The sequence below is a fragment of the Cyprinus carpio genome, unplaced genomic scaffold (assembly GCF_018340385.1).
Source record: "Cyprinus carpio isolate SPL01 unplaced genomic scaffold, ASM1834038v1 S000006746, whole genome shotgun sequence".
Lineage (NCBI taxonomy): Eukaryota > Metazoa > Chordata > Actinopteri > Cypriniformes > Cyprinidae > Cyprinus > Cyprinus carpio.
The window spans coordinates 3,764,230-3,785,830 of NW_024879345.1; the positions used below are offsets into that span (position 1 = coordinate 3,764,230).

Genomic DNA, 21,601 nt, shown 5'->3' on the forward strand with positions numbered 1-21,601 from the left:
CAGCCCAAGACATGCAGAGCAGACCTGGTGTGTGTCTTTGCATGAGATCTTGTTCCCGCATGAGCAAAGCCGCGGATCTCCCTCGCTAGCTACGTTAGTCTGCATTGCTGCAGCCATAGTTGCGGTACTGAATGACACTAACAGTGAGCTGGAATGCCAATTGAAGGGTAGGCGAAAGCGGCGTGGTGGCCAACAGATCGACTATAAGCACAGTACCAGAATGATAAGCCAGCAACCAGCGTGGAGACTAGTCGATGGCTATCAGAGTTGGGTAGGCTTCTGGTGTGAAGCGAGAAGAGGTTTTTGGATGTCGTAGTGACGTTGCGTCGCTCGTTTTATACCAAGAGGAGGGAGCCACTCCCAGACGCAACGTCATGACTGCCAGCCAATTGGGGCTGGCGTAATGGTATTGGGCTTCTGAGGAATACGCGGAAGGGGCATATCCCATAGTGAGACACCGAAACGTATGCTTGAAATAGAACTTTTATGGCCTAAGAGTATGTGCAGAGTTCTCTTTGAAACATATGCCGTGTTTCCACCGAAATTACCCGGAACAATTGTACCAGGAACTTTTTTCCCCAGGAACTATTTCTCCCCAGACCTGTTGCTTTCTGCGTTTCCACTGCGGTCTAAAGTACCGTGAAGATTAGGCAAATAGTCTGGTGACGTAAGCCTGCGCGTGTTTCTCAATTCAAAGTACGCAAATTTCGGACTTGCATCCTCTGTAGTTCGGACTTTGCGAGTTCGACTCGGGAGTGTGATCTCACGTGGATGAAATGAAGCAAATCCGGTAATTCTGCAAACAGCAGCGTACTAGATAACATCAGTTAGCTCGCCTTGGCTACTGCAATTTTCCTCACTGTATATTTACAATTAGACGAAATATGATATCAAATACCACTGCCTCCTTTCGTTTTCATTTAAACATAATAATAGCCGCAGAAATGTACTTAGTTCAGGGAAATGTGTATATACACAGCCTACTTTACAATGAAACTAAATATTATATAAATTTCCTCTTTTTATTTTAATTTTAACATATAGATAAATTGAATAAAGACTACCTGTCAGATTTACCCAAAATGAATTTTATTTTATGTTTAACCACTAAAGAGATATCAGAGCCAGCGGCAAATGTCAGAAGGTCTAGCAGACTTGAGACTGCTCTAGGCGGATACATGAGCACTCAGCTCCCGCTGATCGCATGGAGCTGATCGTCTCCGAAATCGGAGAAACAGATTTTTAAATGGATGCTGTCTTTATAAATAAACCACAGATTTGAGTTTTAAACAACTACATTCTTGCCTGAAATACTTTTAAAACTACATTTAATGACACAATAACAGTAATATTTTGAAAATGATCAGAATAAATGGTGATTGAAATCACAATGCTGCGTGAACTCAACCAATCGGCATGTTTAGCACCCAAGTCCCACCCCCGAAAGTTCTGGACCTTTGAAAAAGTAAAACCTCGTGAGCAGGGACTTTCTGAGGGGCATTTTTCTACCCGGAACTTTATTTAGATCCAGGTTCTTGCGGTGGAAACACACCGAGTACCAGCCCAAAGTCCCTAGTTCCTGTGTAAAGTTTCAGCGGTGGAAATGCGGCTATACTGCTATAAAAACTCTTCTTTAATTAATTAATAGAAAAACCTTTCTTTGAATGAACACACATATACTTCAGGTCATTGTGTATGTTGTTACTGTTCTTGTACTGTTTTATGCATGCTTGTGATAGAACTACTCATTCATGTAATTTTACCTATATGTAATCTTACCATATTTAGTATCTATGATTTTGTCTTCTGATGATCTAAACGAGAGTGTATATTATATGTCGGTACATAAGCAATAAATATCCTTCTCTTGAACCCCCACTCCATTTTGCAAATTGTCATGCTTTCACACAAAGGGTTGTAAAACTCTTCATTAGTTCCAACCTTCTGCTTGGAATTTCATCCTTTCTCATTGGACAAGCCCATCCTGAGAGGCGTGAACCTTCTCAGACTTTAAAGGCCTCACATCAGTCACCCACCTTCAGTCTGTGGTTCTTTTAGATCCTAGGGGGATGAAAGGATGAGCTAGAACTCTCTTGGACCCCTAAGTCTGTGCCAGGCCTCGTGCCTTGACTTTCCATTCACCAAAGATCTTAGGATATCAGCTGACATCTCTCTTAGTTCTTTTCACTTTCCACTGGGAAGAAACTCCCAATCACCATCGAGTCAGGACATCTTTGGAATTCATCACTCTTCAAAACCGGAAGAACGTGATCGCGACTCCTACACCACCGAACCTCTAAACCATCAAGACTTTACATCCAGGCGCTCATTCCAGGCCAAGGAAATGCAAGTATCATACATTTAACTAAACAAAACAGAGGTTTAGTATAATCTATAGACCCCGTTATAAACAGCGTGTATGGTTTTACTCAGGTGGTTAACTGACTCTTTTCATAGCTTCATTCTCTGGTTTTCCTGATGGTTTCATCCAAATCTCATTTTGCCCTTTCCCCTGTATGAGTGATTGTATGTTTGTTTGTTAGACTAGTTTGCGTTAGTGTTTAGTTAATAAAACTAAATGATTCTGCCTTACAAATTAATGTCCCTTTACAATTCCGATTTTGCTACATGCTCTAATGCATTAATACTGTATGAAAATATTTTCTGTGGCCACGAAAATATCCTTTTTTAGAGTTGATATGAAATTATGCTAAATGTTCGCTGGACGAACAATTAATTGATGGCAATTAAATTCTGCTACAGTTACTACTGGTAGCTCATATAAATAATTGTAATTAATCATAATTAATTGTAATTATTTATATACATTTCCCTTTTGAGCTTTAATTTACTACAACTGCTTAGGATACAGCATAGTTGTCTTTGGTTAAACAATTTTTTCTTTTCTTTTTTGTGTGTTGATCATCCCAGAATGTGGTCTTAACCATACCATTTGCATGCAGATAAAAATCACATGGAGGAAGTGGTTATGTGTGATTACAAAGTCCAATCAAGAACATCAATGAATAAACTTGCATCATGCCTTGCATCAAATAGTCGATCAAAAATATCCTGCTGGTAGATTAAGATAAATACTGAATGTAGTTATAGACAGAAAATATAAGCCATTTCTTTTAGACCATTTTTGCAAGGTTTTTGACACATTGTTTTAGATTATCTTTTCATTAAATTCTGATAGATTGGGCATGATTACTATAAAATGCTTTCATTAATGTAACATAACTGTGTGTTACAACAGTTTGGGGTAGGGTCATATTTATATATATATATATATATATATATATATATATATATATATATATATATATATATATATTTAAAAAAAATACTTTTGGGATTTCTTTTCTGAGTCTGTTTGATGGTACTTGAAATAACACTGTCATGTCAGCAGTCTTCATGTACTGTTTGGATCAGAGCCAAAGAACACAGGAAATCCGCCTCACTCTGCAAAGCATGTTTTTTCACAAACCTGTGGTTTTCTGCTGTTTAAAGGTATAGATAAAGGTTAGGGTAAAGTTACTTCCCTGAAACTTCAGTTATGTTCACAGTTTTACAATAAGCTATTTCCAAAACTTCCTGATGCTTTACAGATTAGGATGACAAACAACATGGCCAAATAAGTAAGTAAATAAAATTATACTAAACAAGCTATAAATATATAAAATAAATTATTGATGCATTATTGAGTTGATCTTGCTTTTTTTTGTGTGTGTGTGTGTGTGTGTGTGTGTGTGTGTGTGTGTATATTGCTATATATATTAGGGCTGTCAAATGATTAATCACGATTAATCACATCCAAAATAAAAGTTTTGTTTACATAATATATGTATGTGTACAGGGTATATTTATTATGTATATATAAATTCACAAACATAAATTATATATTTAGAAAATATTTACATGTGTATATACATTTATAGATTTATATTTTTATATTTTATATTATATATAAATATATTTAATATATAAACATAACATATTCTTCTTAAATATATACATGCATGTGTGTGTATTTATATATACATAATAAATTTACACAGTATACACACATATATTATGTAAACAAAACTTTTATTTTGGATGTGATTAATCGTGATTAATCATTTGACAGCCCTGATATATATATATTTAATTCATTCATCATTCAGGTATTTGACAAAAATAAACAAAAGACTGTGTATATACAATACACTCAGGAAAAAAAGTGCAAAAACAAACAAACAAAAAAGTACCTTTAGGGGTATGTCATTGATGTGGACTTATGTTTCCTTTTTTTACCCCTGTGTTAGTTCCTGTTTCCCTTTTTAGGTCATGTTTCCTGTTGCTGTCCTTATTATGTTTATTTGGTTCCAGCTGTGTTTTCTCTCATGTCGTCATGTTCATTATTTCCAGGTGTTCCCTCATTAGTTTCCTTGTCTAATTAAGCCCTGTATTTTCCCGAGTCTGTGTCTGCTGTTAAATGTCTTCCTTGAGTTCCTGTGTTAATATGTCTTGGATTGTTGGATTAAAGTCTCAATCGCAGTATTCCCCTGCATCTTCTCGTTCCTTCCCAGAATGATTGTGACAGAGTACAGCAGCCTGTCAGTTGAAAGCACCCTCAAAGGGACAACTTTTTACCTTCTTTAACTCTAGTGTTCATCATAATACCATAATACCATACATATCGTTACCTTAAGTCAAATCAAGTCAAGTCACCTTTATTTATATAGCACTTTAAACAAAACAGATTGTGTCAAAGCAACTGAAAAACATTAATTAGGAAAACAGTGTGCCAATAATGAAGAACTGACAGTTAAAGGCAGTTCATCATTGAATTCAGTGATGTCATCATGCATCTCAGTTCAGTTTAAATAGTATCTGTGCAATAATTTGCAATCAAGTCAACGATATCACTGTAAATGAAGTGTCCCCAACGAAGCAAGCCAGAGGTGACAGCGGCAAGGAACCAAAACTCCATCGGTGACAGAATGGAGAAAAAACCTTGGGAGAAACCAGGCTCAGTCGGGGGGACAGTTCTCCTCTGGCCAGACGAAACCAGCAGTTCAATTCCAGGCTGCAGCAATGTCACATTGTGCAGAGGACTTAACAGGTTCCTGTGGTCTTGTCCCGGTGGTCGTCTGAGACAAGGTCTTTACAGGGAATCTGTATTTGGGGCTCATCTAGTTGTCCTGGTCTCCGCTGTCTTTCAGGGCTGCAGAGGTCCTTTCTAGGTGCAGATCCCCTATCTGGTCTGGATACGTACTGGATCCGGGTGACTGCAGTGACTATCTGATCTGGATACAGACTGGATCTGGTGGCTATGGTGACCTCGGAATAAGAGAAAAACAGACTAAAATTAGCGTAGATGCCATTCTTCTAATGATGTAGCAAGTACATTGGGTGTTATGGGAAGTGTTCCTGGTTCCGGTTTACCTAATTAATGCAGCCTAAAAATCCTTTAATGGATTTGGATATTAGAAGCGTATTAGTGTGTTACGTGTAAGCCAGGTTAAAGAGATGGGTCTTTAACCTAGAATTAAACTGCAAGAGTGTGTCTGCCTCCCGAACAATGTTAGGTAGGTTATTCCAGAGTTTAGGCGCTAAATAGGAAAAGGATCTGCCGCCCGCAGTTGATTTTGATATTCTAGATATTATCAGATTGCCAGAGTTTTGAGAATGCAACAGACGTGGAGGACTATAATGTAACAAGAGCTCGTTCAAATACTGAAGTGTTAAACCATTCAGGGCCTTATAAGTAATAAGCAAGATTTTAAAATCTATACAATGTTTAATAGGTAGCCAGTGCAGTGTTGACAGAACCAGGCTAATATGGTCATACTTCTTGGTTCTAGTAAGAACTCTAGCTGCTGCATTTTGAACAAGCTGGAGTTTGTTTATTAAGCGTGCAGAACAAACACCAAACAAAGCATTACAATAATCTAACCTTGAGGTCATAAACGCATTGATTAACATTTCTGCATTTGACATTGAGAGCATAGATCGTAATTTAGATATAGTTTTGAGATGGAAAAATGCAGTTTTACAAATGCTAGCAACGTGGCTTTCTTAGGAAAGATTGCTATCAAATAGCACACCTAGGTTCCTAACTGATGATGAAGAATTGACAGAGCAGCCATTAAGTCTTAGACAGTGTTCTAGGTTATTACATGCAGAGTTTTTAGGTCCTATAATTAACACCTCTGTTTTTTTCAGAATTTAGTAGTAAGAAATTACTCATTATCCAGTGGAAAATGTCAACACTTGTTGATGCTTTATTTTTTGTTAATTTAGCCACTGTATTGAATAAATACCATAAAATTAATAAATAAGCATTAAGTTATGTTTGTTTTCTTCTAAAAGAGACGAAAAGTGATCAGATTTAGCAGTTTTTACTGCTTTTCTTTAGGATAGGTTACTTTCCTGCCAAGCAATACAAAATATCTCTAGTTTTGTTTTCCTCCAGCTGCACTCCATTTTCCGGGCTGCTCTCTTTAGGGTGGGAGTGTGCTCATTATACCATGGTGTCAGACTGTTTTCCTTAATCTTCCTTAAGCGTAAAGGAGCAACTATATTTAAAATGCTAGAAAAGAGAGAGTCCATAGTTTCTGTTACATCAAGTTGTTCTGAGGTTTTGGATATGCTAAGGAATTGGGATAAACCAGGAAGACTACTCACAAAGCAGTCTTTTGTGGTAGAAGTGATGGTTCTACCATACTTGTAACAAGAACAAGAAGAATTGAGTGTTTTAGCTATATGAAGTTTGCACAAAACTAAATAATGATCTTAGATATCATCGCCTGGCTGCATAATTTCAACACTATCAACATCAATTCCATGTGACAGTATTAGATCTAGAGTATGATTTCGACAATGAGTAGGTCCTGAGACGTGTTGTCTAACCCCAATAGAGTTCAGAATGTCTATGAATCCTGATACCAATGCATCTTTTTCATTATCAGCATGGATAAGGGTACATATTACCACTGTAAGGTGCTAATATGCACCCTTTAGGGGTAAAAGAGGTACAAAGGTTTCCGTTTGAGGATACTGCCCTAGTGAAAAGCTGTTGTACCCCTAAAGGTACAATCTTTGTTGACCATGTATATGAAAAATAGTGTGTAAATACACCCCCATAAAGGTAATACAATGTCTCTAATATCAAATCTGAAATTCCATGGTCCAAATGTCATTGCGAACATTGTTATGCAATAAAATGCCACTTAATTTGGATATTTTCTTATGTTTAAAATTTCATAATTCAATATTATGTGAGGCTACAGAGACAGTGTTGTTACTAGAATATTTTTTTGTCTATGATTTAAAACTAAAGTAAGTGTAAGCATGCAGTGCCAAATGTGTTAGGGAGGGCTCTTGTGGTAAGCAATAGCATTACAATATACAGATTTTAATGGTTTTATTGAATTGTTTATTTACATATTGATAAACATCTTGACATTATTATCATTGCATTTGAAATAAGTACTTTAAGCATAAAATTTAACAGACATTAGGAATATATAATATTCACAGACATCAGTTCAGTAAAGAATACATTCAAAATAAAGTTCCTCCATATATCAATACTGCACTCACACATACTCTTTTAGCCCATGTGAGGGGACAATGTTTTGTGTTTGGTTTTGCCTTTGACGTATGTGTGGTTAAGGATGTTTATTTCTATTCCTGTGGTTAATGACAATTATATGGAAACAGTGATGTTTTTAGCAGGTCATGTGATGAGGCCTCAGAGATATTGAGGAACAGATATATTATTAATATTAGATCACTTGTAAATTCATTAAATTTAATGCATCATTTCATTTTTAAGCCAGTGTTAAAGACACTAATTTATTCATAAACACTAGATTGCAGAAAACATCTCTTGCCCCACCAACCTGAAGCAGGAATTTTCATATCTTTGTATAATTTCACATACTTATATGATGGTTCTTTTTTAACAATGACATTTAGTTTCACTAACTGATGTAGTATAACCAGAACAAACGCATTATATGGTACAATGCATGAACAACTTAAATGATTACCACAATATTTACAAAAAGGATAAAAAAAAAATTGTTGCATGTCCCATCTAAACTTTTGTACTTTTGGTAGATGTAAAAAAAACAGCTGTGTTGGAAGTTTCATTCTCTGAAACTTTGGATTGTGTAGATGTCAATTGGTAGGTCTTCACACACACAAGATATCTTGAAAACATACTTGCTAGGCATTTCCTGAACTTTTCTCCAACAAAAGCATAAATGACGGGATTTACACAGCAGTGAGTAAGTGCGATTGTCTCTGTCAAGTCCATGGCCATGCTGATATGACGATAAGCCTCACAGCTAGTTAGAATGCCAAACTCCTGCAAGGTTTTCAGGAACACCACCACATTGTAGGGCACCCAGAAAACCACAAACACGATGACAATGCCTAAGATGAGCTTTATGGCCCGTTCCTTTTTTGAGTTTTTTGTCTTTTTCACAACCATTAGTACCCTGATGTAGCAGTAGGTTAAAGTGGGCAAAGAGATGAACAGTCCTACTGTATTTTCACCAAAGTTACGGAAGAGCTTCCACTTTTGGGCTGACCCAGCAGGATAAACTCTCTGACAGCTGGTGATACTGTCCTCTGTGACCATTGCTGCAAAGATGGCCTCTGGAAGGGCAGCACAGATTGAAACCATCCAAATAATGAGACTAACTATAATTCCGTAACGCAGCATTTTCGCTCCCAGCACTGCAACAGCATGTACGATGACCAAGTAGCGATCCACGCTCATCAGGGTAACAAATAAGATTCCACTGTAAAATCCCACTTGGTATGTACCCGCCATTGCTTTACACATCTCATTGGCCTTTATGTAATGGCCCTGAACATAGAGAGCCCAGGAGGGCAGTGAGAGGACCATTAGTAGGTCTGACAGAGCGAGATTGAGCAGGCAGAGATTTGTCATATTTTTCATGTGCATGATTTTCAAGAGGACCCATAAGATGGTGATGTTGCCAATAAGGCCAAGTCCAAAAACCATGTAGAAAATGGCAGCCTTGAGATCTGTATTCATCTGTAAATCTGTAGTCGTGCAGGTTTCTGTTTCGTAGTAATCAAATGTTGTTGTATTCATGCTGTAACAAACAGCAGATGTTATTTGAAAAGTTAAAAAGTTGTTTGAAAAACACACTACTTCTACTAAATGAAGTTGTACTTAAACACAATGAATAAAACTAGTAAAATGCTGCTTATATGGACCGTAATCACTTGTTTGACTTTTCAAGCCACATTGATGTGCAAAAATGGTGTGAAAGTTAATGTCAGGAAGTTGCAATGTATTCTTTAGCAAATCTCCATCATGGGGAGTCACAAGGCACATGCCAATTTACTTAAAATAAATTAACCATAATAATTTGTAGAGAGTAACTATATTTCATTGCTTAATGGCTGTACAACAGACAAAAATTCATAATAATGTAATAACATTATAATGGTAGGCCTGATTAATAATAATAATAATAATAATAATAATAATAATAATAATAATCAGTAGGCCTGAATAATAATAATAAACCTGATTAAGGGTGTTATGAGTGGTACATGTTCAATAGGTAGGCATTTAAAAATGCTTTTAAAATTTTTTAATACAAAATTTGACAGTGGAAATGATTTGAAGTAAAACTTCAAAACTACCACATCCAGTCCACATTATTTTCAAAAATAATTATGTACAAACAGACATGTTGATTAACCACAGGTTTTTCAAGCATCCCACCGCAATCCCACGATCATACATCAGTATCTATGATCACATGTACTATTTTTGTGAATTACAGTACTTGCGCAGTACATTCAAGATGTTTTACAATACTCACTAGAAATTCTGAGTAGAAATCACTTGTATGTGATATAATAATTGAATTAAAAAAAAAAAAACTTGAATGTAATATATTGGGCTGTTATTAATAAGGAACAGGGTTATGCTCTTGAGTCGATCTCCAGGATTTATCAAAATGTATTAATGATGGATCAAAACACAACATGATGAAAATCCAATAAATAAATATTCTGTTTACCTCTCTGTATATGTTTCAGTCATGATGACAAATTGCTGTCTCTCTTGTTGTTGAGATGTTAAGACTTATTTCATATGTTCATGGAAGTGAGTCTAGTACATTTCACCCTCTTTCTGTATATTTGCCTTCAGCAAATTTCCTGTTAAATGAAGCCTGTGCATGTGTGTGTGTGCTTTGTTGCAAAGTTTAACTTGCAATGAGAAGGTGAGATCTGAATACATTTCCTGTCACCGCACTGCGGTAATCAGTTTTGGATGCACAAAAGAAATTCCCTGGGAGGAGATAAAACAATAATTCTGAGTCATTTGAGGTTGTGTTAGCTACTGAATGAGCTAAAATTAGTCCCCCCACCCACAGAAAATGTCTAGAAAAGGACAGTTTATATAGATAACGTTCAAAATCAATGCCAACCCATACCAATGAATGATATGTCTGTAATGCTGAAAAAACTATATTTGTGCTCTTTTCTCATTCAACAGTGAGTAAGTTTTCAGGAACTGAAAAAATAGTGAAACTAATGCTTATTCTTGGAAAATTAATTATGCATTTCAAGATTGTGCTATGCAAACCTTTCAGGTTTATCAGGCTCAAAACAGAGAGTACTCTCAACTTTTCAAAAATCTCAATTATTGAAATTCTTGAATAAAATTAATTAGTTAAATTGTGATTAATGTAATCTTAAAGGGATATTTCATATAAAAGTGAATTTTTCATCAATCAATCCCATCATGTCTTTCCAAAACTGTATGCTCCAACTCCCCCCACCCCATGACAAATTAATAACACAAAATACTAGTCTCAAAAGCTTTAGATTTTTTTTCACTATTAATAACAACCATAATAATAATATAGATAATATAGAAATACAGGGTTTCATGGCTCCGTAGGTCTATAGGTCTACATGTTATACACTATTATAATGACATATGTTATAAGCATGAATTACTTTTAAAGACTAATTAATTTCTAAATCTTAAAGGTGGAAATCAGGACTAATAGACTTGGCCTGGAAAAAAGGACATGGTATGATAGCTTGGCATTATACAGTACAAAGAATATCTGGCCTTCTAGATGTAAAGTTGGCTATAACAATGGGCAGTGGTGGACGAAGTACACAAATCAAGTACTTGAGTAAATGTACAGATACGTATATTAAAATATTACTCCAGTAAAAGTAAAAGTACTTTTTCAATTAAATTCAAGTGAAAGAACAAAAGTACTCAATTTTTTATGTACTTAAGTAAAAAAAAAAAAAAAAAAAAAATACTTATAGATAGATTTATTTTGCAATTTTATATAGGCTACTTAATTTAATTTTATATTAGCACATATTTTTTATGATCCTATATCCTCAAAATGCCTGGGATTTTCCCAAAATAACCAATATATGGAGTCAAGATATATTTGTGTTGTTCATATGGATTACGTTAATGAGAGTGATGTAGTAATGTTCACTGTGAAGCTTACACTGCGATGGACCTACAGTAAGAGAAAACAGATTTGACCGTCTGATTTTCACCAGTAAGAAAAAAGTGTTTTAAAGTTTGTTGTTTTCCAGAACATCACAGTTATATATGACATGAGAATAAGGCCTTTAGTTAGGAAGAACATTTTAAGGAAAATATAATTATATTTTCACAATGATTTTTTTTTTTCTCAAACCTTGTCTGTGGTGTAAAAAAAAAAAAAAAACCCCTGGCCAAATGCCCCCAGAGGGCTTCACTTCCCACTTTGATAATTACTGTATTTACCATGTTCTGAACATCACATCCTTTCTTTTTCCCCCAGATGTAATCTAGGTCAGGGATCCTCAAATCTGGACCTCGAGATCCACATTCCTGCAGAGTTTAGCTCTAACCCTAATCAAACACAACTAAGCATGCTAATCAATGCCAATCAATGTCTTTGGGATCATTAGAAAATCACAGGCAGGTGACTTTGATCAGGGTTGGAGCTAAACTCTGCAGCGCATTGGACCTCCAGGGCAAGATTTGAGGAAGGGTGATCTAGGTGGTTGAATAAAAATATTTAGACTTTATATCTAAAAATTACCTCAACTTTTCACCAGCAAGTTTGTTAGCTAGACAGTTAGCATAAGCTAACAATATTTAATTTTCAGTATGGTTATGAAGAAACATTCATAGCCTATCCATCTACTCGGCTAGGTAATCCAAACAATATAAAAATATACTGTTGATAATATAAAAACAGACATCACACGTAGTGTTTTAATAAAACTGTTAACGTTACGGCAGCGGGGAATTTGAAAGTGCATGAGTTATTTTATTTAATCTGTGTTATTTTACAGATGTTGATGTGTCTGCATTCAAGCATTCCAGTGGGCCTAAATAGATCACCCCTTACAGCAGATTTAGTTCACAAACAACTGACAGTTTTGACCTAAATATGGTTTTCAGTTATAATAATTAATTCGACATTAGTAACTTACTTTTAGCAGCATCAGTCGTGCGCACTCACAAGATCTCCCTGTTGTGAATTCAGTTCACTATAGACTCGCACTAAACGGTTCATTTGAATTAGTGAGTTGTTGACTCGAGAACAGCTGCAATCGGATCATTATAATTCGTGAATGAATCGTTTAGTGCGATTTGCGAACCGATTTAAAAGGTTAATTGAAAAGAATCAGTTCGTTCTTAAATCAGACACCACTTCTGCGTGTTGGAGCACATGATATATTATAAGGAGTAACGATATGTTTTATGAAATGTAGTGAAGTAAAAAGTACGATCTTATGCTTTGGAATGTAGTAAAGTAAAAGTTACTTAAAATAAAACTATTCCATTAAAGTACGGAAGTTCTAAGCGGCCATGCATTATCATTTTTTTCCTTTTTGTTTTCACATTATAACGACATAATTTTCTTGTGATCTCGACATAATGAGTTGTTTTCTCATTATAACGGATTAATTTTCTCGTTATCTCAAAATAACGGAAGTTGTTTTCTCGTTATAACGACTTAATTTTCTCGTTATCTCGACATAACGAAAGTTGTTTTTTTGTTATAACGACTTAATTTTCTCGTTATCTCGACATAACAAAAGTTGTTTTCTCGTTATAACGACTTAATTTTCTCGTTATCTCGACATAACAAAAGTTGTTCTCTAAGAAGTTAAAAAACTGCGGCAACAGGTGGCACTATAGACCTGAAAATAACTGATGGGCCGTTGTATACTGTATATCCACTTTACTGAACGTGTTTGGGATAGAATAGGACCTTCCTCGTGATCGCTATAATTTGTGCAGTATTGTTCATTATTTACATTTAATTAATTCATAAATGTTAAATGCTTGAATCAATGTGACTATTTTGTGTTCTTGCTAGATGCATGAGTTTCACCAACGCGTTCTGTGTCATGAAATAACTGCTTATCAAAACCAAGGATAACGTCACTGTATTCTGTTTGCACCTATTTTTATTTGTGCTTCTTTGAGGTAGTTATTACCTAGGCGAAGCAAAATTTGCTGAAATATAGCCTAGGCTACAGTAAGAGCGCCTGGTTGTCCATCAGATGCCTGTCAAAGTTAAGTTCGTTACTGTAGCAACAGCTAGATCAAACAATCATTGTTAAAAAAACTGTCATTGTGTAGAGATCACGAGAAAATTAAGTTGTGATAACGAGAAAACACCTTTGGTTATGTCGAGATAACGAGAAAATTAAGTCGTTATAACGAGAAAACACCATTGGTTATGTCGAGATAACAAGAAAATTAAGTTGTTATAAAGAGAAAACACCTTTGGTTATGTAGAGATAACAAGAAAATTAAGTTGTTATAAAGAGAAAACACCTTTGGTTATGTAGAGATAACAAAAAATTAAGTCGTTATAACGAGAAAACAACTTTGGTTAGGCTATGTCGAGATAACGAGAAAACAAGAATGAAAAAAACAAATAATGCATGGCCGCTTAGAACTTCCGTAGTAAAGTACAGATACTTGAAAAATGTACTTAAGTACAGTAACAAAGCTACTCTGACCACCACTGACAATGGGCCTCCTGGGTGGTTGTCAGTATTATTTGTAGGGTCCTGTCCCAGCCGGCACATGACCGACCTTCAACGTTGAAATATGGTTGAAATAAGGTCAGTTGTGGTTTCAACGTTGAAACAACGTTGATTCAACGTTTAAAGCTGAACGGTTGAAAAACTTTCGGCACATGATCAACCTTCAACGTTGAAATATGGTTGAAAAAATGACAGTTGTTGTTTCAACGTTGAAACAACGTTGATACAACGTTTAAAGCTGAACGGTTGAAAAACTTCCGCCACACGACCAACCTTCAGCGTTGAAATATGGTTGAAATAAGGTCAGTTGTTTTAACTTTCAAACAACGTTGAAAATGTTTAATGCTAAATGGTTGAAAAAGGTTAATAAACTTTTAAATTATTTATATTAAATTAATATTATTATTATATTTTAATAGCATTTTACAATATTTTAATCATGATACCTATTCTAAAATCTAAAGGTATATGTTCTCATCATTAACAACAATAAAACTAAATACATTTAGCTGCTTTATCACACTGAAACAATTCCTACTGGTTGTTTTACTTTATTGCTTTGATCATGATTGGTTAATCTGGCTGTCATCCAGGAAACTGGACAGTGAATCGGTTCGCGCCTTTCTACATTTGAAAATATGACCGTTATTATCGTTCTTTCTGTGAGTGAGGCGGCTGACTGTGAGCTGCTGCTAGTTGTAACTGCTCGGTCGGTCCCGAATTATTTTATATTTGCCTGTTAATTTTTTTTTTTTTTTTTTTTGAGCGAATTTGAGTCGTGACATGTCAATGGAGAACAAAAACTGTAATGTGAACACAAGAAGTGTCAGATGTGTGTTCTGCGAGGTCCTGCAAACATACTGGCAAATTGAGGTAAGAAAATCGCTATCTTTATTATCTTTTGAAAATAGTAAAGTAAGTTATATCGTTACGTTAGTTTACAAATGGGTAGCTTAAAGGACATGTAACCTGCAGAAGATAAATAAATACCTGTGTGTGTATTTTTGTATTGCTTTATCACAGATGCTCAAGTTAGATGCTCATCTGATGTTGTTGTGTTGCTGGTAAATTATGTGTTAATGTCTGTCTTTTAGAGATTTTTCCACATTTTCCTGATATGAATCCCATGGATTAGGTGTGTTGTTATATATGTTTTTATTCTTATAATAGTCTCAAAGTGTTTTCTGAAACATATAATTGCAAATGTCGGTACAATTTAAATGAATTAATGAAAATGAATTTGAGAAAATAAATTAGGATTGTTTAAAGCAGTGGTTCTCAAAGTGTCAGGCCCCCTGTAGTGGTTACACAGGGGAATCACTAAAATAAATATTAATTAATGTTAATACAATTTCATTTAATCTTTGAGTAAGTTTTTTTTTAATTAATGTTCATTTAAGTACAGTATAGTTATGTAACTTTTGTTATAACATTTTAATTTAATCGTTTTTTCATTTACCTGTATGTAAGCACAGTGCAGTGTTAATGTTCAAACTGTGTATTTACAATGTTAAAGTGGCTGACAACAATAAATATTCTTATTAGGAATAAAACTGCCTCATTTTTGAACTCCAGAGCTGTAGCTGAATAGTTAGGACTACTACGCTGCTGAAATTTAATGTTCATTATGGTGGAACTTAGAGAGACAAATATTTTCTGAAGTGGTACTTGGTAAAAAAAAGTTTGAGAACCACTGGTTTAAAGAAATGGTATAAATGAAATCCTGCTTTTTAAGAACTTTTCAGTAAACCATTTCTTCTTTCCTCTTGTAGAGTCATCAAGGATCCAGCTTATTATTGAAACATTGGTAAGAAATTGTTCAGCTGCTGCATTGCACTGTCACTTCTGGAAGAGATTCATTGACTTTTTGTGATAGGTTTTGATTTTATTTAGTTTAATAAAAATTTACTTAATTTGATTTTACTTGTTTTACTACACTGTATTTCTAGTGTTCTGATTAAAACAGTGTAACTGTGGGCTCTGAAAAACACTACTTGTGAATAATTTGTTAATATTGTAAACTTTAATCTGAATACATTAAATAAGTGTTTAATGAATAGTGTTGTGCACTTTGTTTTCAACTTCACTTGTTATTGAACTGTAAAGTGAAAATATTGTGTGATTTATTTTGCATTTTGTTTTAAGTTAAATATATTTCACAATATCAAAGTTGATATTTTATGAGGATTTATTTTTGGTGTTTTTGTTTATACAGGACAGTACAGAAAGCACACAAGTGGGAGAGAGTGGAGGGGACGGCGTCAGAAAGGACCTAGGGCTGGGACTCTTTCAAGGATCACCTGAAGCACAACCACACTATATGCACGAGGCTGTTGGTTCTAACATTTTAGGTTCCCCTTCGGTAGAAATCACATTCCGCGTTCCCTGCGGTAAAAAAAAAACTTCGAGTCCAGGGGGGTTCCCGTTAGAAATCCCCCCCCCCCCCCCCCCCCCCCTCGGGGTGCCACCTCTAACGCTGGTTCCTTGGAATTGTCCTAACCTTCCCTGCCCTTACAGCGTCCCTGGTTGCCGGTTCCATTCTCGAACTGTTCAACACACATTTTTTCACTGCACAAATGTACACATCTCTTAAAATGAGACACATTACTAAAACAGAAACTAGTTTTCCACCAAAATAAAAGATCAGCTGGTTTCAGTCATAAAGGTACAAGGGTTTCTCTTGCAAGTGCAGCACAAAATATGCATTTATATGCAAAAATATGCCAAATTATTTTACAAAAACCTTTAAATATTATTGTATTTGGATTGTTCTTCTACAGGTTTTTAACAATACATCCATGCATACTCTGCAAAATAAAGTTTGGGATAATTTTCATCTGTTTTATACAGTATGTTTCCAAAATAAAACTGCTGTTTTACAATTTTGAGCATTTGGTAGTTTATTGAAGTTGATTGTAAAGCCATTGCTGCCAGTCATTTGATTTTTAGCCTTTATAATGTACAGTGTTGATCTAAATGCAAACTAGGCTCTAATTGAACATACAGTTGTGTATTTATACATGGTGCAAGGTACGACGGTGAAACAACGTAGTGTTATCAACGTTGATTCACTTTTCAAAATCAACACCTAATTCAACGTTAAGCCAACGTCTCCAGAACGACCATAATTCACCCATGATGAAGGTAAGACGGTTGAAACGGCGTCGCGATTTCAACAGTGAATCAATGTCGTGATTTCAACGGTGAATCAACGTCACAATATCAACGTTGATCCAATTTGCAAAATCGTTTGGTAATTCAACGTTGATTCAACCCTGGTGCCTGACGTTGTTTCAACGTTGAATCAACGTTGAAATGCCGGCTGGGGTGTTTGTGAATTGCTCTTGTGTACTCGCGTTTTTTAATTATGTTATATATATATATATATATATATATATATATATATATATATATATATATATATATATATATATAGCTATATACATACAGGGTGCGATTTGTGAAAAAACAGAGGGGGGAGGTGCTTTTGAAAATTTTTATTAAATGTTTTTAAATACGAAGGAACTAATGTGATCTCAGTTTAATAAAAACATTGTAGGCCTACGTTAGGCCTATTAATGGTAATGATTTAATTTCCACGGTTATTCAAACAACAAATTATATAGAGAAAGCCAGCAAAGAACACAACGGAGCTTTTTGAAACTCCGAATCAGTTGAACCATTGTGTTGCAAAATGATTCACTGTTTCGAAGCGCTCCAATCGAATCGCGTATCGCGAATCATTTGATTCAGATCGTGACTTCAAAGCGTGTATCGCGAATCATTTGATTCAGATCGGGACTTCAAAGCGTATATGGCGAATCATTTGATTCAGATCGGGACGAATTTATTTGATCTCTGCTTTGCAAACATATTTTTTGCCAAACTATTTTGAAAAATAATTTAAATAATTATGTCCAACAGAATTACAGTCAAAATAGGAGATTATAAGAAACTATACCAGAAATAAGTCAGCAATGAAAAAAATGATAAAATATTGTGAAAAATAAAGTTGCAGTGGAAAGTTTGAATTGTGCCAGAGCCTTCCCCTCCTAATCCTATATATATATATATATAAAATATTGTGAAAAGTACAATTGCAGTGAAAATATATATATATATATATATATATATATATATATTCTAAATTTTACTCTACAATTTTTTTCTAATTCTGAGGTCTCTTTGTCACCTGATATGAACATTGGTCAGCTGGTTCTCATTTTCAACTCTGCTTGTTCTACTGCATTGAGTACTGTTGCTCCGCTGAAGCCTAGAAAGTGGCCAACTAGATCTACCTTGGCTAAATGCTTCTACCCGTGTGCTCAGACAAGAGTGAAGGAGGGATGAACACAGGTGGAAAAAGTATGGGCTTCGGATTTCTTAGCAAATTTTAAAAGATTGTCTCACCACCTATCAAAAGTCTGTCAGTGATACAAAATCTCAATACTTTTCAAATTTGATTTAAGAAATATCTTATCTGATTCAGTACAATCAAGCAGCAACTCCCAGGATTGAAAACAATGCCTGTAATGCACCTTGCCACAATAATCGATTCCCCCAAATGTGGCTGCCCACATATTCCCCCCTTGTTAGCATGACAGTGCAACTAAAATTTCAATCACAAGCATCTAGAAAGAATGATTAACCTTAAACACTTTATTTTGATGAAACATATGAATATTGAAAAATGGGTGTTTGTTTGAGGCAACAACACAAAAAGCGACTTTAAAAGTCTCTCAGAATGTGAGAGTATTGTTAAAGAAACTGACATAAACTTAACATGCTTGAGACTGTGGCACCATGTTTCATAGACATATAAGCACTTAAACCACATCTGCGTCAGACTAGTTCCTCTTTGTGACAAACAGACAGTCACCTCCCTCCCACCACCACTACACATAAACCCACCTGCACATACTATGAGACGTCATCATTCCCTTAGTATTTTAAGGAATATATTTCAAGGATTTTTTTTATATATATATAAATAAGAGTAGTTTTGAGGTAATGTATCAATGTATGTGTTATCTGTATATTAATTTGAATGCATAACACCAGGACAATGGATTTTAATCCATCAAATATTTTATTAAATGGCATTTAATATTAAAAATCTTAAAAGCAAAATTTCAAATATAGGCTAAATGCATGTCACAACTAAAAAAATTTTTGACTCCTGATGCAAAGACTAACAGTGAGTTTATTTAAAATTCCTGATGCAATCATTAATTTCTTAATTATCGGTATCCTTCACATTTCTAAAATATGAGCAATATACATGCACAAAGAATACATTTGCAATAACTTCAACTTCCGCACTCTCCTACTTAACATATATCATTATTGTTAAGAAATTTGTCAAAAAACAGAACAAAGACAACTTTCAAGAACTCAATATACATTCAATAAAAAGGAGAACTTATGGACGGTAAAGAAAAAAAAACACTAAAAATAACTCTGGGGGAATAGGTTTGCTCTATGCAATCTGTGTGGAAGAATATTCAGTAGATTTGCTGAAGACTGAACTTCTACGTTCAGATAACTGTTGAGAGAAAGTGGCGCATTGGTTAAAGCACAATGGAAACTGCTCTTTTAGGACTTTAAGAACTGCTCTTCTGAACTTCTGTCCGGCAAAGGCATAGATGATAGGGTTGAGGCAACAGTGGCTTAAGGCGATTGTTTCCACCCACTGCATGGCAAGGCTTAAACTAGTATGCCACTCACAAGCAAGCAAATAGCCATGCTTCTGCAGGTACATAAGAAACACGACAATGTTGTATGGAGTCCAGAAGAGGAAATAAACTACCACCACAGCCAAGATGAGTCTGACGACTTTGTGCCTTTTTTGTGATTTTATGCTGAGCAGAGTAGGGATGATCCGGGAATAGCAAAAGCTCATAATAATCAGAGGGATGATCAAGGTCAGGAGGTTCATCTTAAGATAAGTAAATGACATCCAGGCTGTATCCTTAGGAAATTCAGATTTGCATGATGCTTTGGTGTTTGTCTCATGTTTCGATTGGGCAAAAATAATATTAGGGAGGGATACAAACAGACTGAGCATCCATACAAATGAGGCCAGAACCAAACCCATTTTTACAGACCGATTTCTGGAAAAGATACTATGGGCATGGACGATGACAACATAGCGATCCAGTGTCATAAGGACCATGAAGAATATGCTACCGTACAGACCCAACGTGAAGAGACCTGTTATGAAATGACACATGAATTTGCCAAAAACCCACTCATCAATGGCACTTTGAGCCCAAAAAGGGAGTGACACAAGAAAGAGTAGGTCAGATAGGGCTAGGTTGAAGAGGCACACATCTGTCATGTTGGATTTTTGACGGTATCTGATCAGGACCCACACTACCAGTCCATTTCCGATGAAGCCAAGTATGAAAACTAAGCTGTACAGGGTTGGAAGGAAAACCTCACTGAAGGCCTTTGTGTTTCCATTGTTGCATGGTGATCCATAGTCATCAGTACTCTCAAAGTAATCACTGTAATCTGATGTTGTAGCTTGGAGGGCACACAAAGAGCACAATGTTAGGTTATATAATGAATTATAGGCCTATTTATAACATAACATTTAAAATATATAATGTATAATATGTTTATATTGTATCATGAAACATCTTAACAACATTTGCTTTCTTTAGGTTTAAATGTAGATTAAATAAATTGACACCACTAGGAACTTGAATTTTAGTTTGTGTTTTCCTGACACCTACTGGTCAGATTAGGCACGATCTTATTCTCATGTTTTAAACTGACGACTTTGACGTTTAAATGTTCACTTAAAACTTATTTTATGTTTAAAAGGATAGTTCACACAAAAATTACATTTGTGCCACCATTATTCACCCTCAAATTGTTCCAAACCTGTCAGAGTTTCTTTCTTTTTTTGTGTTCATGTAGGAATTTCTTTTTGTGTGTTTGTTAATGTAGGAATTTTTTTTTTTATGTTGTTTGAAATACCTTCTTTTATGTTCAACAGAAGAAAGAAACTAAAATAGGTTTGGAAGAATTTAAGTGTGATTAAAAGATGACAGAATTTTCATTTTTGGTTGAACTTCAAAATCATAATAATGCTGGTTTTGCATTTATTTATTTGTAATTTGATTACTTCTTAACAAATGATGCTTTAAAATATTAGTAATTGTTGTGACAAAAAAAAAAAAAAAAAAAAAAAAAAAAAAAAAAAACACAATTAAAACAAATTCTAACGTCCTATAATATAAGTATATTATAAGTCAGAACAACTTTTAAATGTAGCATAATTACATTGAATAAGCAGTAATAGTAACCTACCAGCCACAGTTCCTGGGTCCTCTGTCATGTTTCTTGGTTATGACAACTGTATCTGTGAAATTTTTGTGATCCTGCTTGTCAAAAAGCTTTACAAAACACAGGAGGTGCTATTTCCTGAACCTCCCAGGGGTGGGACTTCAGCTCATTTTAATGCCATTAAAAAAGTTCACACTGCTGTTTGTATCATTAAATT

The 21,601-nt window shown here is 35.0% G+C and overlaps 2 protein-coding genes and 1 long non-coding RNA gene across 3 annotated transcripts; 1 reads left to right on the forward strand and 2 right to left on the reverse strand.

The window, feature by feature from the left end:
- Window positions 1-7,122: 7,122 nt before the first annotated feature.
- On the reverse strand, window positions 7,123-10,233 carry LOC109090546 (C-C chemokine receptor type 4-like). The gene is made up of 2 exons (XM_042755766.1): window positions 10,068-10,233; window positions 7,123-9,125 (listed from the first exon to the last, which is right to left on the reverse strand). Exons 1-2 carry the CDS (start codon window positions 10,088-10,090, stop codon window positions 8,093-8,095), a joined length of 1,056 nt encoding a protein of 351 aa, XP_042611700.1. The 5' UTR covers window positions 10,091-10,233; the 3' UTR covers window positions 7,123-8,092.
- A 4,736-nt stretch (window positions 10,234-14,969) lies between these two features.
- On the forward strand, window positions 14,970-16,483 carry LOC109086222. Its single transcript, XR_006159797.1, has 3 exons — window positions 14,970-15,223; window positions 15,861-15,895; window positions 16,304-16,483. It is a non-coding gene; the product is annotated as an uncharacterized LOC109086222 (long non-coding RNA).
- Window positions 16,484-19,273: 2,790 nt separating this feature from the next.
- Window positions 19,274-21,570, reverse strand: LOC109090545 (C-C chemokine receptor type 2-like). Its single transcript, XM_019104365.2, has 2 exons — window positions 21,409-21,570; window positions 19,274-20,616 (listed from the first exon to the last, which is right to left on the reverse strand). Exons 1-2 carry the CDS (start codon window positions 21,434-21,436, stop codon window positions 19,568-19,570), a joined length of 1,077 nt encoding a protein of 358 aa, XP_018959910.1. The 5' UTR covers window positions 21,437-21,570; the 3' UTR covers window positions 19,274-19,567.
- Between the last annotated feature and the right edge of the window lie 31 nt (window positions 21,571-21,601).